The sequence below is a fragment of the Prionailurus viverrinus genome, chromosome B3 (genome assembly GCF_022837055.1).
Source record: "Prionailurus viverrinus isolate Anna chromosome B3, UM_Priviv_1.0, whole genome shotgun sequence".
Lineage (NCBI taxonomy): Eukaryota > Metazoa > Chordata > Mammalia > Carnivora > Felidae > Prionailurus > Prionailurus viverrinus.
The window spans coordinates 101,978,455-101,990,518 of NC_062566.1; the positions used below are offsets into that span (position 1 = coordinate 101,978,455).

General features: G+C 39.2%; 1 protein-coding gene across 2 annotated transcripts in view; it reads left to right on the forward strand.

Annotated features, from left to right (window-relative positions):
* The window catches only part of DAAM1 (dishevelled associated activator of morphogenesis 1), a 175,129-nt gene extending 166,096 nt beyond the window's left edge, over positions 1–9,033 (forward strand). For both annotated transcript variants that reach the window (XM_047863974.1, XM_047863973.1), the window contains 3 exons: positions 2,653–2,784; positions 6,488–6,658; positions 7,944–9,033. In XM_047863974.1, the coding sequence (XP_047719930.1) occupies positions 2,653–2,784; positions 6,488–6,658; positions 7,944–8,153 (513 nt within the window). In that variant the 3' untranslated portion in view covers positions 8,154–9,033. The remainder of the gene's footprint in view (positions 1–2,652; positions 2,785–6,487; positions 6,659–7,943) is intronic.
* The last annotated feature ends 3,031 nt before the right edge of the window (positions 9,034–12,064 follow it).

Below are 12,064 nucleotides of genomic sequence, written 5' to 3' on the forward strand. Positions count from 1 at the left end.
ATGATATCACAGCTCATGAGTTCAAGCCCTGCACTGGGCTTTGTGCTGACGGCACAGAGACTGCTTGGGATTCTCTCTCTCTCTCTCTCTCTCTCTCTCTCTCTCTCTCTTTCTCCCTCAAAACAAATTTAAAAATTTTTTTTTAATTCTAAAAAAAGAAGGAAGGTGGGGTAAACTTAGTTACATAGGAGTGAGGTTGTCCCTGGTGTGCAAAACTACCTGGGCCAGGCCTCCGTGGAAGGAAAGCAGGCCACCCTGCTGGAGGCAGAGGAGTGGGTGCACTTAAACATGACTGTGTGGGCAGAGTGCCACATGGATACCACACAGCACTGCCACCAGTGAGGAGGGGCCGGTCAGGACAAGAAACCTGCTTAGGAGAGTGATCCTCCCTCTGGTCTGGTACTTGACAAAGAGACTGTTCTTCAGGCAGCTTAGCAAGGTGGCCCCTCTCTTAAGTATCTTTCAGGTCGTGTATCAGTAATGCCATGAAGAACCTCCTTCCTTTCTCCTGCCATAGAAAGCAGTTGACTTCATGGAAGACATAGCTCTAATAAAAGTTAAAGTCACAATATCTAATCTTTTCCTGTTTTTTATAAATCGGAAGCTTGTAAGGCTCCCCCCGCCCCCTTTGTGGCCGGGCATGGGGAGGATGCTCTTTCAAAAGGAAAAGAAGATGAACTGAATGAAATATTTCTGCCAACCCCAATGGGTCAAGACACTGAGTGAGCGAGTAGGATGGTCCTCCTCAGATTTCAGAGGCCCAACGGGCTCAGGGCAGTTTGGGATGAGGCTTTTTTTTTTTTTTTTTTTTTTTACAGCCTTCTCTTCGTTCCCATTTCCTCCCAGTGGAAGTCTTTCTAGACTAGTGTGGCAGTGATGACACAGCCCTAAAGCCTGATAATGGATCCTCTGACCTTTGCATCTAAACTAGTTCAGAGCAAGACATGGAGGGGGGAGTGGGGGAGAAGGAGGTTTTGTGTTTGGGGTTTATTAAAGGTGGTTTTGCTTGAATCTGTCCAGCACCTGGGTCATGTACACTAACACACTTCTCGTAAGAAAGGGGCTACAGGAGCCTTCCTCTCCCCCTGGCAGCATGCATGTCAAGATGTAGCCCTGGAAGGAAATATTGGGAGGCAGACCTTGGCCTATCTAAATATTCATGTATCCCAGTTGTGCTTTACACAATTCAGTTATACTGCTTGAAGATAGCAAAGTTGGAGTTCATCTTCTGCCTTTGAATGAAAGAGAATAATACATTTATGAAATACTTTCAAATTACTCTCCTATCTCTGTACCTCACATACATACATGTTCACTTGCAAGGCCAAAGTCCTAGAATCATGGCAGTTTATTCCAATTGAAGCAAGTTCCATGCTTTCTAAATTTCTACTTGTTATTTCCTTGACTCTCACGGTGATACGGATATTGCTTGCCTTTTGTCAAAGAAGGAACTGAGGCCGAGGCCACTTGTCATGGACAAGAACCAAATCCGTGGTGGAGCTGAATCAGAACCATAGCCTGTGACTTCTACACTCCTGCTTGGTAGTACCTCCACCAAAGCACGTATAGAAATAGAACCAGATTAAGTCATTGGTAGGCAAGATGGTTGTTACTGAGACTGTGCAGAGTCAGACAGATCTGACCTCAAATTCTGGCTCTATCGTGTTTCAGCTACTAGACTCTTGAGCCAAGAATTTAATCCCTCTACACCTGAATTTATGTGTCTGTACAATTAGAATAATAATCCCTCACTCATAGAGGGTGAGATAAAGAAAGTGCATCTGGCAATGGTTGAAATTAATTACGAAAATTAGATTTGAATAATCTGTATGTTCATCACCCTGGTAATGGAGAATATGGATAACTAACAAGGCACTAATACTCCTGCCTGCCTGTTCACAAAAACGAAATGGTGTAGACAAGAATAAAAATGGGAGACAATTATGGTGCCAAACATGACAGTTGAAATCCCACTGACCCAGATATCATCATGTAGCCTCAATATAGCCAGAGGGAAAGAGGGAAAAACCAAGCAACCAGAATTCTGAGCACAGAGTATCAACAGATTAAATTCTCTTGCTTTCAGTCACACACCCTTTGAATCTAATTTGCTGTTTATTTAACTTCTATTAATTGTATCCGAGTGCTAATCTGCTTATATCCTAAAGCTGGGATACGAAATCTCAGGGGCACCTGGGTGGTTCAGTCAATTGAGCATCTAACTCTTGGTGTCTCAGCTCAGGTCATGATCCCAGGGTCATGGGATTGAGTGTTGTATCGGGCTTCACACTAAGTGTGGAGCCTGCTTAAGATTCTCCCTCCCTTCCCCCCCCCTTTCTCCCCCCTCTGCTCCCCCTCCACTTGTGCTCTCTAAAATTAAAAAAAAAAAAAATCACACCAATAAAGGGCTCCAACCATTGGTACATTGCAGTTTGCAAATATGTGCACGCACAGGGGCATGGCTTGGGCATGGCTCAGGCATTGTGGGCAGAGGGGCAGAGGGAGCTAGGGCATCACAAAATGGTTTGGAGTAGGTTCTGATGTGTTCACCATTCAGACTTACTACATTTGAGGCATATGGAAAATTAGACAAGGTGTGTGTACATCTGCATTTGAAGCCCACCTTGACATTATCCATTTCCTGTGTCGAAGGAGCTGGAATATCAAAAGTCTCAGCCCCCACAACCCGGAGATAAGTTTGTGTCTGTTGTCAGCCAGTTCATCACAGTAGCCAGCTTCAGCTTCTCTGATGTCGAAGACCTTCTAGCAGAAGCTAAAGACCTGGTAAGTTTCCCATTGCATACCGAGTGTTGTTTGACAGGGCTGACACTTCCAGGTATTCTGTATTTTCATATCTAGGACTGTGATCAATTGGAACACACCCCTTTTTGTCTAACCTATGTTGCCCTTAGGTTAGCAAGACCTTGAAGTATCTGGATGGTATAAAACCAGAAAATATTCTGCAGTTTTCTCTTGGTTGATATTGGTTGTCTTGTTGTTGATATTGACTTGTCTCTGGAAACCAGAAAAGAGTCGATTATGAAAACCAGAGGCCAGATAAAATGTGAGATCAGGTGTGACCAAGGCCAAGTGTCTTAGTAGCTGTAAGTTATATGCTCTCCTGAGATAGAGACTTCAGGCAGGATATTCCCTCTTGAACTCTCCAGCAGACCTTATTAAAGGAGATAAACTTTAATTCACAGCCTCATTACAAGAGGCATATGTTTTAATAATACGGTGCTTTTTATGAGTTTTGCTATTTAAAATGCTGTTTGCCTCTAAAAGAAAAGTTTTCGTTGGCTAATAACCAAGACCTTAACTCCTCGTTATTTCCTCTTCCAAAATACATACCCATTTATATACATGTACACATTGTCTCATTTTTCTCTCACCCCCCCTTTCTCATAGTTAAATAAATCATATCAGGCCCCTATGCCACCCTGTTGAGTTCTTCCTCACTGCTCATCTCTCAGTTGCCATAATACTCTTTTGCTTTAACTTGATCTTTCCTTTGAAACTTGAGTAATGGATGTCATTCCCTGTAGCCACCTGTTTAGTAATAGATATAGATGATTGTTTATGTAAAGTGCACACACAACTGCTTAAAGTTCGGAAGAAGATCATATTAGGATACGTTAGCTAGTCTCAACAGTAAACCTGACCTCCAACATTATTAAATAAATGGAAAGAGAATATATGTTCAGATGACTGCTGTTAAAAGTCCCATGACTGATGCCAGCAACCTCCACTGTGATAGTCCCCACCCATGTCTTATGTGTGCCTCCTATACAGGAGGGAAGGGACCCTTCCCCGCCCCCCCCTCCAAACCAGGCAGTACAGAATCTACTTCATTAAGGACTCAAGAATTTTTATAAGAATCAACTCTACAGTTAATTTTTGAGGTAAAAACTCATGCTTGTGCACAACCTACTTTTAAAAAAATTTTAGTGTGGGAACTTTAGTCTGGGAACATTAGTCTGGGACTAGTTTTCTTCAGATTTTTAAGACTAAAATACACATGACTTCATCATCACTAGAATTCCTAGATAAAAAGATCATTCAGGATGGCTTGAAGTGCATGAACTTGAGTGTTTTAGAAACTCAGTTGTAGGCTGTCTAATGCCATTTTGCTCATACCAGAACTTTTAGAAATTAGCTTATAAAGCCATGAAGGCAGGCTAGAGCTCTGTGCGTGTCATGTGAACAATGTATTTTTCCCTAAAGAACTCTGATGTCTAGTAGATTATTTCCAAATAAGTAAAGCATTGAGAACAACTCAGTGAAGAGAAAAATGGTAAAAGCACATTTTTATTATACATTTAAAGATGTGAAATAACAATTATAAAATGTCATGTGCACACACATCTATTACTTCATAGTTTTATCTCAGAATAAACGTTGAGGGGGAATTGGAGGAAGGTGATCAAAAAGTACAAATTGGAGGAAGGTGATCAAAAAGTACAACTTGTGGGGCGCCTGGGTGGCGCAGTCGGTTAAGCGTCCGACTTCAGCCAGGTCACGATCTCGCGGTCTGTGAGTTCGAGCCCCGCGTCGGGCTCTGGGCTGATGGCTCAGAGCCTGGAGCCTGTTTCCAATTCTGTGTCTCCCTCTCTCTCTGCCCCTCCCCCGTTCATGCTCTGTCTCTCTCTGTCCCAAAAAATAAATAAATGTTGAAAAAAAAAAAATTTTTTAAAAAAAAAAGTACAACTTGTGATAAGATCGATGAATATAGGGGTTGTAATGTACAAGGTGATGACTCTAGGGAACAGTGCTGCATGCTCTTCGTGAAAGTTGTTAAGAGAGTAGACACTTCCGTGTGTGTGTATGAGGTGATGGATGTTAACTTATTGTGGTAATCATTTCACGATATATGTAAGTCATGTCATCATGCCATACACCTTAGTTTTAAACAGTGCTGCACGTCAATTATATTTCATAAAAACTAAGGGAAAAGAAAATACTGAAAAGGTTTCCCTTAGGGAGATAGTACTAGCAAAATATCAGAAAAAAATATATAATAAAGGCAAGTAATGCAAGAAAAATAAAAGCAATTAGAAATTCATGGGTTGGAGGCAGTGCATAAACACTTCATATGCTAAATGAAAATTAAAGATCTGGAAAATGTTAGGTAGTTGATGAGGCATAGGGATTAGGAATTCATTTGACTCTGAAGCTATAAACACCACACCATCCTTAGTAGCTCAGGAGTAACAGCATCGGATCCTTACAGGGGGAAGAAAAATTCCAGCAAACAGTATGACTGGCATTGAACATTATTTAGATAGTCATGATACCACTAAGACTCCTGAAAGCATGCGATCTTGAGTTCCGAAGATAACTGCCAGAAGAAGTAAAACCAGAAGAGTACAACACAGGGAACAATAACGTTTGGTGACAGATGGGGACTGCACTTTTCCTCATGAGCACTGACTACCATATGCAATTGTTGAATCCTTACATTGTATACCTGAAACTAATATAACACTGTATGTTAAGTGTACTTCACTTTAAAGAACTAAAATAAAATGTTAAATAAACTGACACATTCACCAGTCCAAAAAAAAGAAAATTAAAGAAAAGAAAACTTGAGGTGTTGAGGTGCTTGGATGGCTCAGTCGGTTAGGCATTCAACTCTTGGTTTCAGCTCAGGCCATGATCTCACGGTTTGAGTTGGAGACCAACTATCAGTGCAGAGCCCAGTTGAGATTCACTCTCTCTCAAAATCAATAAATAAACATGAAAAAATAAATAAATAAAAGAAAGAACTGAAGAGACTGGTGATACTATTTTGTTACTATATCCATATGTTTGTATTAACTTTTTAAAATTCTCCCTTAATATTTTGCTCTTATGGTGTTTTAAGAGGATTTGTATTGAAAGGGTTTGCAAAACAAAGGATTTGGAATAAAATTGTGTTCTCGGTCCTAAAGTAGGGGTTTCATTAATGATCCCATAGTCAGTTGTTTTCTAATTGAGACCCAGGAAATATCACAACACGAGCAGCTACACAACATGATCAGGGAAAGCAGCTAAGAAGGCCTGGATCCCATTTGTTTTTGATATTAACCATATGGCACCAATAAATGATATTAAACTACTTCAAAGAAAAGTTGAAAGTACAAGTTTCCCTACCCCTGCTGAGTTTGCTATTAGTTTTATGTCTTGAGTGCGCTGCCCTACGATATTTTGCTTTCTTGTTTTTACTACTGTTTAGTTAATAAAAAGTCATAGTAGGTAATCATTGGTGTTAGGCTGAAATGAGGTGGAAACGAATAAATGGTTTCAAAAGTTGAGGAGTATTAATTTTTTTTACTTTAGACATGAGTGATAGGCTTGCTCAGCAGCCAAAGATAAATACAGGCTCACTAAAATCCAGCAAGTTATATTTGACTCTTCCTGCGCTTCACTCCTTCTAGAGAGATAGATTTCTATTTGATCACAGAATTCTCTCACAACACTGAACTTCTTAAAACCTCCTTTCTTCCAGTTTACTAAAGCAGTGAAACACTTTGGAGAAGAGGCTGGCAAAATCCAGCCGGATGAGTTCTTTGGCATTTTTGATCAGTTTCTCCAAGCTGTGTCGGAAGCCAAACAAGAGAATGAAAACATGAGAAAGAAGAAGGAGGAAGAGGAACGTCGTGCTCGCATGGAGGCTCAGGTAAGAAAATGTTGAAACTGGCCGTTTCCAGCTCCTGGAAGTTCAGTGCTGCGGCTCCTTGGTTTGTAGACCGTGCTGCAATGTGCCAGCAGGAGGGAGGGCATTTTATGCTTCTGGGAGCTTAAATCAGTGTAAGTTTCTCTTGGGCAACCTGGCAGTGTATATCCGAAGCCTGAGAAAATATATCCACATCCTCTGATCTGGAGTTCCATTTCTTACAAATTATTCTAAAGAAATAATCATAAATTTGCACAAAGAGAATAGTAGTCTTTACAGTAGTTCGACCTGGAAACAACCTAAATGTTTACCAAGCAGGCAGTAGTTTTAAATGCAATAATAGCTATATAATGGAATGTTTATGCAGTCCTTAAAAATCGTATTTTTTAAAAATATTTAGGGGCGCCTGGGTGGCTCATTTGATTAAGCGGCCAACTCTTGGTTTCTGCTCAGGTCATGATCTCACAGTTCGTGCGTTTGAGTCCTGCATCGGGCTCTGTGCTGCCAGTGCAGAGCCTGCTTGGGATTCTCTGCCTCCCTGTCTCTCTGTCCTTACCCGGCTCATGCTGTCTCTGTCTTTCTCAGAATAAATAAATAAACTTAAAAAAAAAATATTTAATGATACAAAAAAGCTTATAAATGTATTTCTATATGAAATCTTTTTCTTTTTTAATAAGGTAAGTTTTAATAAGGATAAATGATAGTGGTGGGCTATACCCCCAAAAGGTTCACAATGCTTTATCTCTTAACAGTAGGATTAAGAATGATTTTCCCTCATTTGTTTATATGAATTAAGTTTTCTAAAATGCACATGTATAATTTGGCTTTTAATAGTAGTAAATTGTATGGAGCAGGCTCCAGGCACCCACAGGAAATTCAAGCTAAGCCTTTGATGTAAGGAGAGTGGCCTAATGAGCATTTGCTTTAGTGTCTCATAGAAAGCAATATCTGGGGTCTGTTTAATAGCGATAACTTTCTGGTTCCATTATAGAAATATGAATTGCCTCGACTGCTCTTGTTTTAACTAGAATATCATGAGGTTTACCTAGATTCTAGACGATGAGTGTCTAATCACAGAGTAGTGGTCATTTTTCATCATTATTCATTGCTTCTCAAAGGAGACCTCATGTCCCAATTACCCCTGTCTTGTGACGTCCAGGGGGCTTAGCAGCCATAGATGCACATGGGTTGATGTGGCTGAAGCAACGCTATATTTCAGACTTCCTCTCCACCGAAAACAAAGCACAACACTTTGACGCTTCTCTAAGAGGTTGCTTTCTATTTGCAGCTCAAAGAACAGCGTGAAAGGGAACGTAAAATGAGGAAAGCAAAAGAGAATAGTGAAGAAGGTGGAGAGTTCGATGACCTGGTTTCAGCTTTACGCTCAGGAGAAGTGTTTGACAAAGACCTTTCTAAACTGAAACGGAACCGCAAGCGTATTACCAACCAGATGACGGACAGCAGCCGAGAGAGACCCGTCACAAAACTTAATTTCTAATTTTCCTTGGATACTTTTTTAGGAAGCTCATTAGCAGCCCTTTGAAGTGACTAGAACTTTTCATTACACTGCCTTGCAATCCAAACAGTGGCAATTTCTTCCTTCATCTGTGAGTGAATGCGTGAATGTGTGTGTATGTAAATGTATGTGTACATATATATTAAAAAATGTATATAGAAGTCTGAGTGTTGTCTGGAGACCTATATGTATGGTTAAAAACAAAACTCTGTGTTAATGTATGTGCTCAGAAACCCTTTGTGTATGCATTCATATTGAGTATGGCTCATTTTCTTCCCCTGAACACCATGGCTGTTCAGAAGCACAATGCTGTCTCCTGAAAGAGATGACAGAGACATTCCCAAGAGTAAAAAAGAAAAAAGCAAAAAAAAAAAAAAAAAAAAAAGGAAAAAAAGAAAAAAAAGGCTTGAGAAATATTTTATGGTTTCCAAGCTTGGTATACTTAGAAATTATTTTCACTGGGGAAACTGGTGTTGGAAAAATATAGATTTAAAATGGTTTTTGATAGTTGACGATGTGATGCTGGTGTAGAGCATCAGTAATTAAGAGGAACCAGCTTAGAATTTCTGACATTGGTGTGGGGGTGCAGGCTGTAAATGTTTATTGAGAATATCTCGCACACAATCTGAATTATGTAGAATATCAATCAGACTCTTTTTTAGGAATTTACAACTCGGGCATCAATTTTGTTTCCTAATTTCATCGCCTTCTCTGCCAAGCGCTCTTGAAGATTTCTTTACATGGCTTTTGAAAAGAACACTATTTATCTACATGCAATTCACGCTCTTGTTAAAAAACAAGATCGCCAGAATGTGCTTGTTGTTCTAACAATGTAGATATATAAACTTTAAAAATAAAATTTCCCACCCAAGACCTAAAAGGAGGAATTCTCTGAAGGGATAAAAAATTATTTAAATTTTTTTATGGGGTGCCTTTTTTTTTTCTTTCGTATCTTCTATTTTGTAGGACAAGGGTGCATCTTCTGTCAATATGAGTCTGGACTAAAGGACACTTAGCGAATGCACAAAATGCCAACAACACCAACAGAGATGCCAAGATCTATTTATCTCTAAGTATGTTTGAAATGGTTTGTTGTTTATATGTTGTCATTTTAAATTGTGTGTCAGTAAAGCTACCTGTAAAATTTCAGTCCAAAAGATAAAGCTCTCAGGGAGAAATGAATAAAAACAATGAACATTAGAAAATAAAATATAGATGCTTACCATTAACGTACCAACTCTTAATATCCTTAAATTATATATAAAGAGGACTGTTACTTTTTTGGTTTTTGGGTTTTTTGTTTTTTTTTTTTTTTTTTTGGCTTTGCTTTATTTATTTGTAGTGGGGGAGGGAGGGGCTAAGATTCTCTCTTTTCTTTCTATCAATCCTGTTGTGGTTGGGTTTCCTGTGGAGAGAGTAGTTTGTCCTGTTGCACTAGAACATTATTTACTCACGAAATTGAGTTTTTCAGTCAGTTAACAAATATTTATTAAACACCTACTATGTGCCAGGCTTAGTAGGGCTACAGTGATAAGCAAGACAAAGTCCCTGCCCCCAAGGAGCTCATGTTCTAACGGGGATAAAGGGGTGAATAGAATACCAATAGGCGCTGTACAGGAATCATGCTATTTAAAAATACTTTGTATAAACTTTAATGCTTGGTGCAGACGGCGAGGCCCTGCACTGCGTGAAAGCTGTGAAGTAGTGCTCAACGAGTTGTCAAGAGCAGTGGTTTTATGTTTTGTCCCCCTTCATTGCGAACTTAGAGACTTTCTACACGTTTTATGGAAGTAAATGACTCTAGCACATGAAACAGTCATAAAAACACAGCAGAGGTTGTGTTCCCCAGCCCCTAGTTACCAAGGTCTGCAGATACACCCAGTTAGAGGTGCAGACAGAGATTTGCTCCAAAAGGCTTGGAGAGGAGGAGTGGGATATGATGAGGGATGTGTCTCTTCCTTAACTAAAGTGCCTCTATCTTCTTTTCTATTCATAGCAGGAGAAATTTGGTCTGGCTCAATTTTGGAACTGTATTTTGAAAATGGCTTTGTTTTACAGTTTAAGGAATGGACAAGTGGATGAAGTGTCACCTAAAGGAGCAAGTTCGCGTAGCCTGTCCCTCTTGCCCTTGGTAATCATCCTCATTTTGATACGGCCATCCTGGTAGGCCTCCTTTGCCATTTCCATTCTTGGTTTCTTTTCCCAAAAGCTTTGTGCAGGTAATTCCATGTGCCATTGTTGGAAAAAAAAAAAAAAAAATCTACTTTTTAGATTGGTGCTGGTGTAAGTAGCCACTTTTCTCTCTTGGGTGTGTATTTTAAAGGTTTTTGTTTGTTTTTTTAAATTAATGCCAAAAAGAAAGCATTATAATTTGTAAACTTAATTATATGTCTTGTATCTTATTAGCTTAGTAGTTGGAACCACTTAGTCTTTAGGTGCAAGACTGTTGTTACAGTACCAAGAAAAAAAATGTTGTATGTGTCATGAGATTGTACATTTTTTTTTAAAAAAGCAATATGCAATAAAGAGATGAATTCATTGGGTGTATGTATACGCTTTCGATGAGTCATTAGAACATTGCCAAACGTCTTTTTACTTTGCACTATTAAATATTGCAAATTGTTTAGTAAGTCAAAAATACATACATTTTTAAATTTTTAATTTTAATTTAAAATAATACATTTTTAAATTTGTACATCCTGGCTGGACCTAGAAGGGTATAGTTTTCTGCTATGGTAGCATCTGATATGTCCACAGACCTATGCTTCCTCTTTCTGTCACTTTTCTGTAACCTCTCTGTATGACTCCATAGAGTTATACGGTTGCCCAGTAGGACTACTAGTGAATAATTCAACTTGGGGTATAAAAAAGAATGTCTAGTCTCTAGAATCAAAGCCTTTTTTATTTTGAAGCGTTTCCTTTTTTAAAATTAATTTATTAGGGGCACCTGGGTGGCTCCCGTCATGATCTCGCAGTTCTTGAGTTCAAGCCCCATGTGGGGCTTGCTGCTGTCCACACAGAGCCTGCTTCACATCCTGTCCCCCTCTCTCTCTGCCCCTCCACTGCTCACGCTCTCTCTCAAAAAATAAATAAAACATTAAAATATATATAGGCTACACGTCAGTATCAGAAGTGTCACCTGTATAGAACAAGGGATGTATATCATATCCTCTGAAAATTGGGCTTTTTCTTGGCCACATCACTTGGGCTGCCTGGCCATCCTCAGCCCAATTTGAAGTCAAGCTGAAAACAAATTGTCCTGGGGGTTGATAGAGGACCCAAGCCCTTCTGATCTTTGGAATGGACTCATGATGGTCTAAACATTGCCATCCGTCTTGCATTTCTTCTAGTCAATGGATACTGCATGGTATCCAAAGACTACTGCTTTTCTCTTATGCTGGCCTTCAGGTGGGAGAGAGCCTTCTGCATGTTAGATATTTTATTGCAAACTACAAACTAATGTACAGTTACCAATTTATACATTTGAGGGTGGAGCTACATACAAAACCATCCAAACCTCAGTTGCTTATGGAGTATTGCATATGGAAAAAAATAGGAAACTTTTAGATCACTGTGTTTCCTTTTATGTCTTCAATTTACCCTAAAAAAATAACTTCGGGGTACAATATGTTTCTGTTAAGAGGATGAAGCTATCTGACCCCTCCAAGATTTTGCCCATTTTCTGTAATCTACTGTAGGTTTATGTGAGGCAAAATGATAATCTTTATTAAACCAGTTTAGACAATTATTCAAAGAGTTCTGAAAGAATTTTCTATGAATTTTGTTTAATAACATCAACTGTTGCTTAGCAAGTAGTAAACCTAAAATAAGAACTACTAAGGCTTAACAGCTACTTGATAACATTCAGTTCCAAAAACACTAGCTATCTTCAA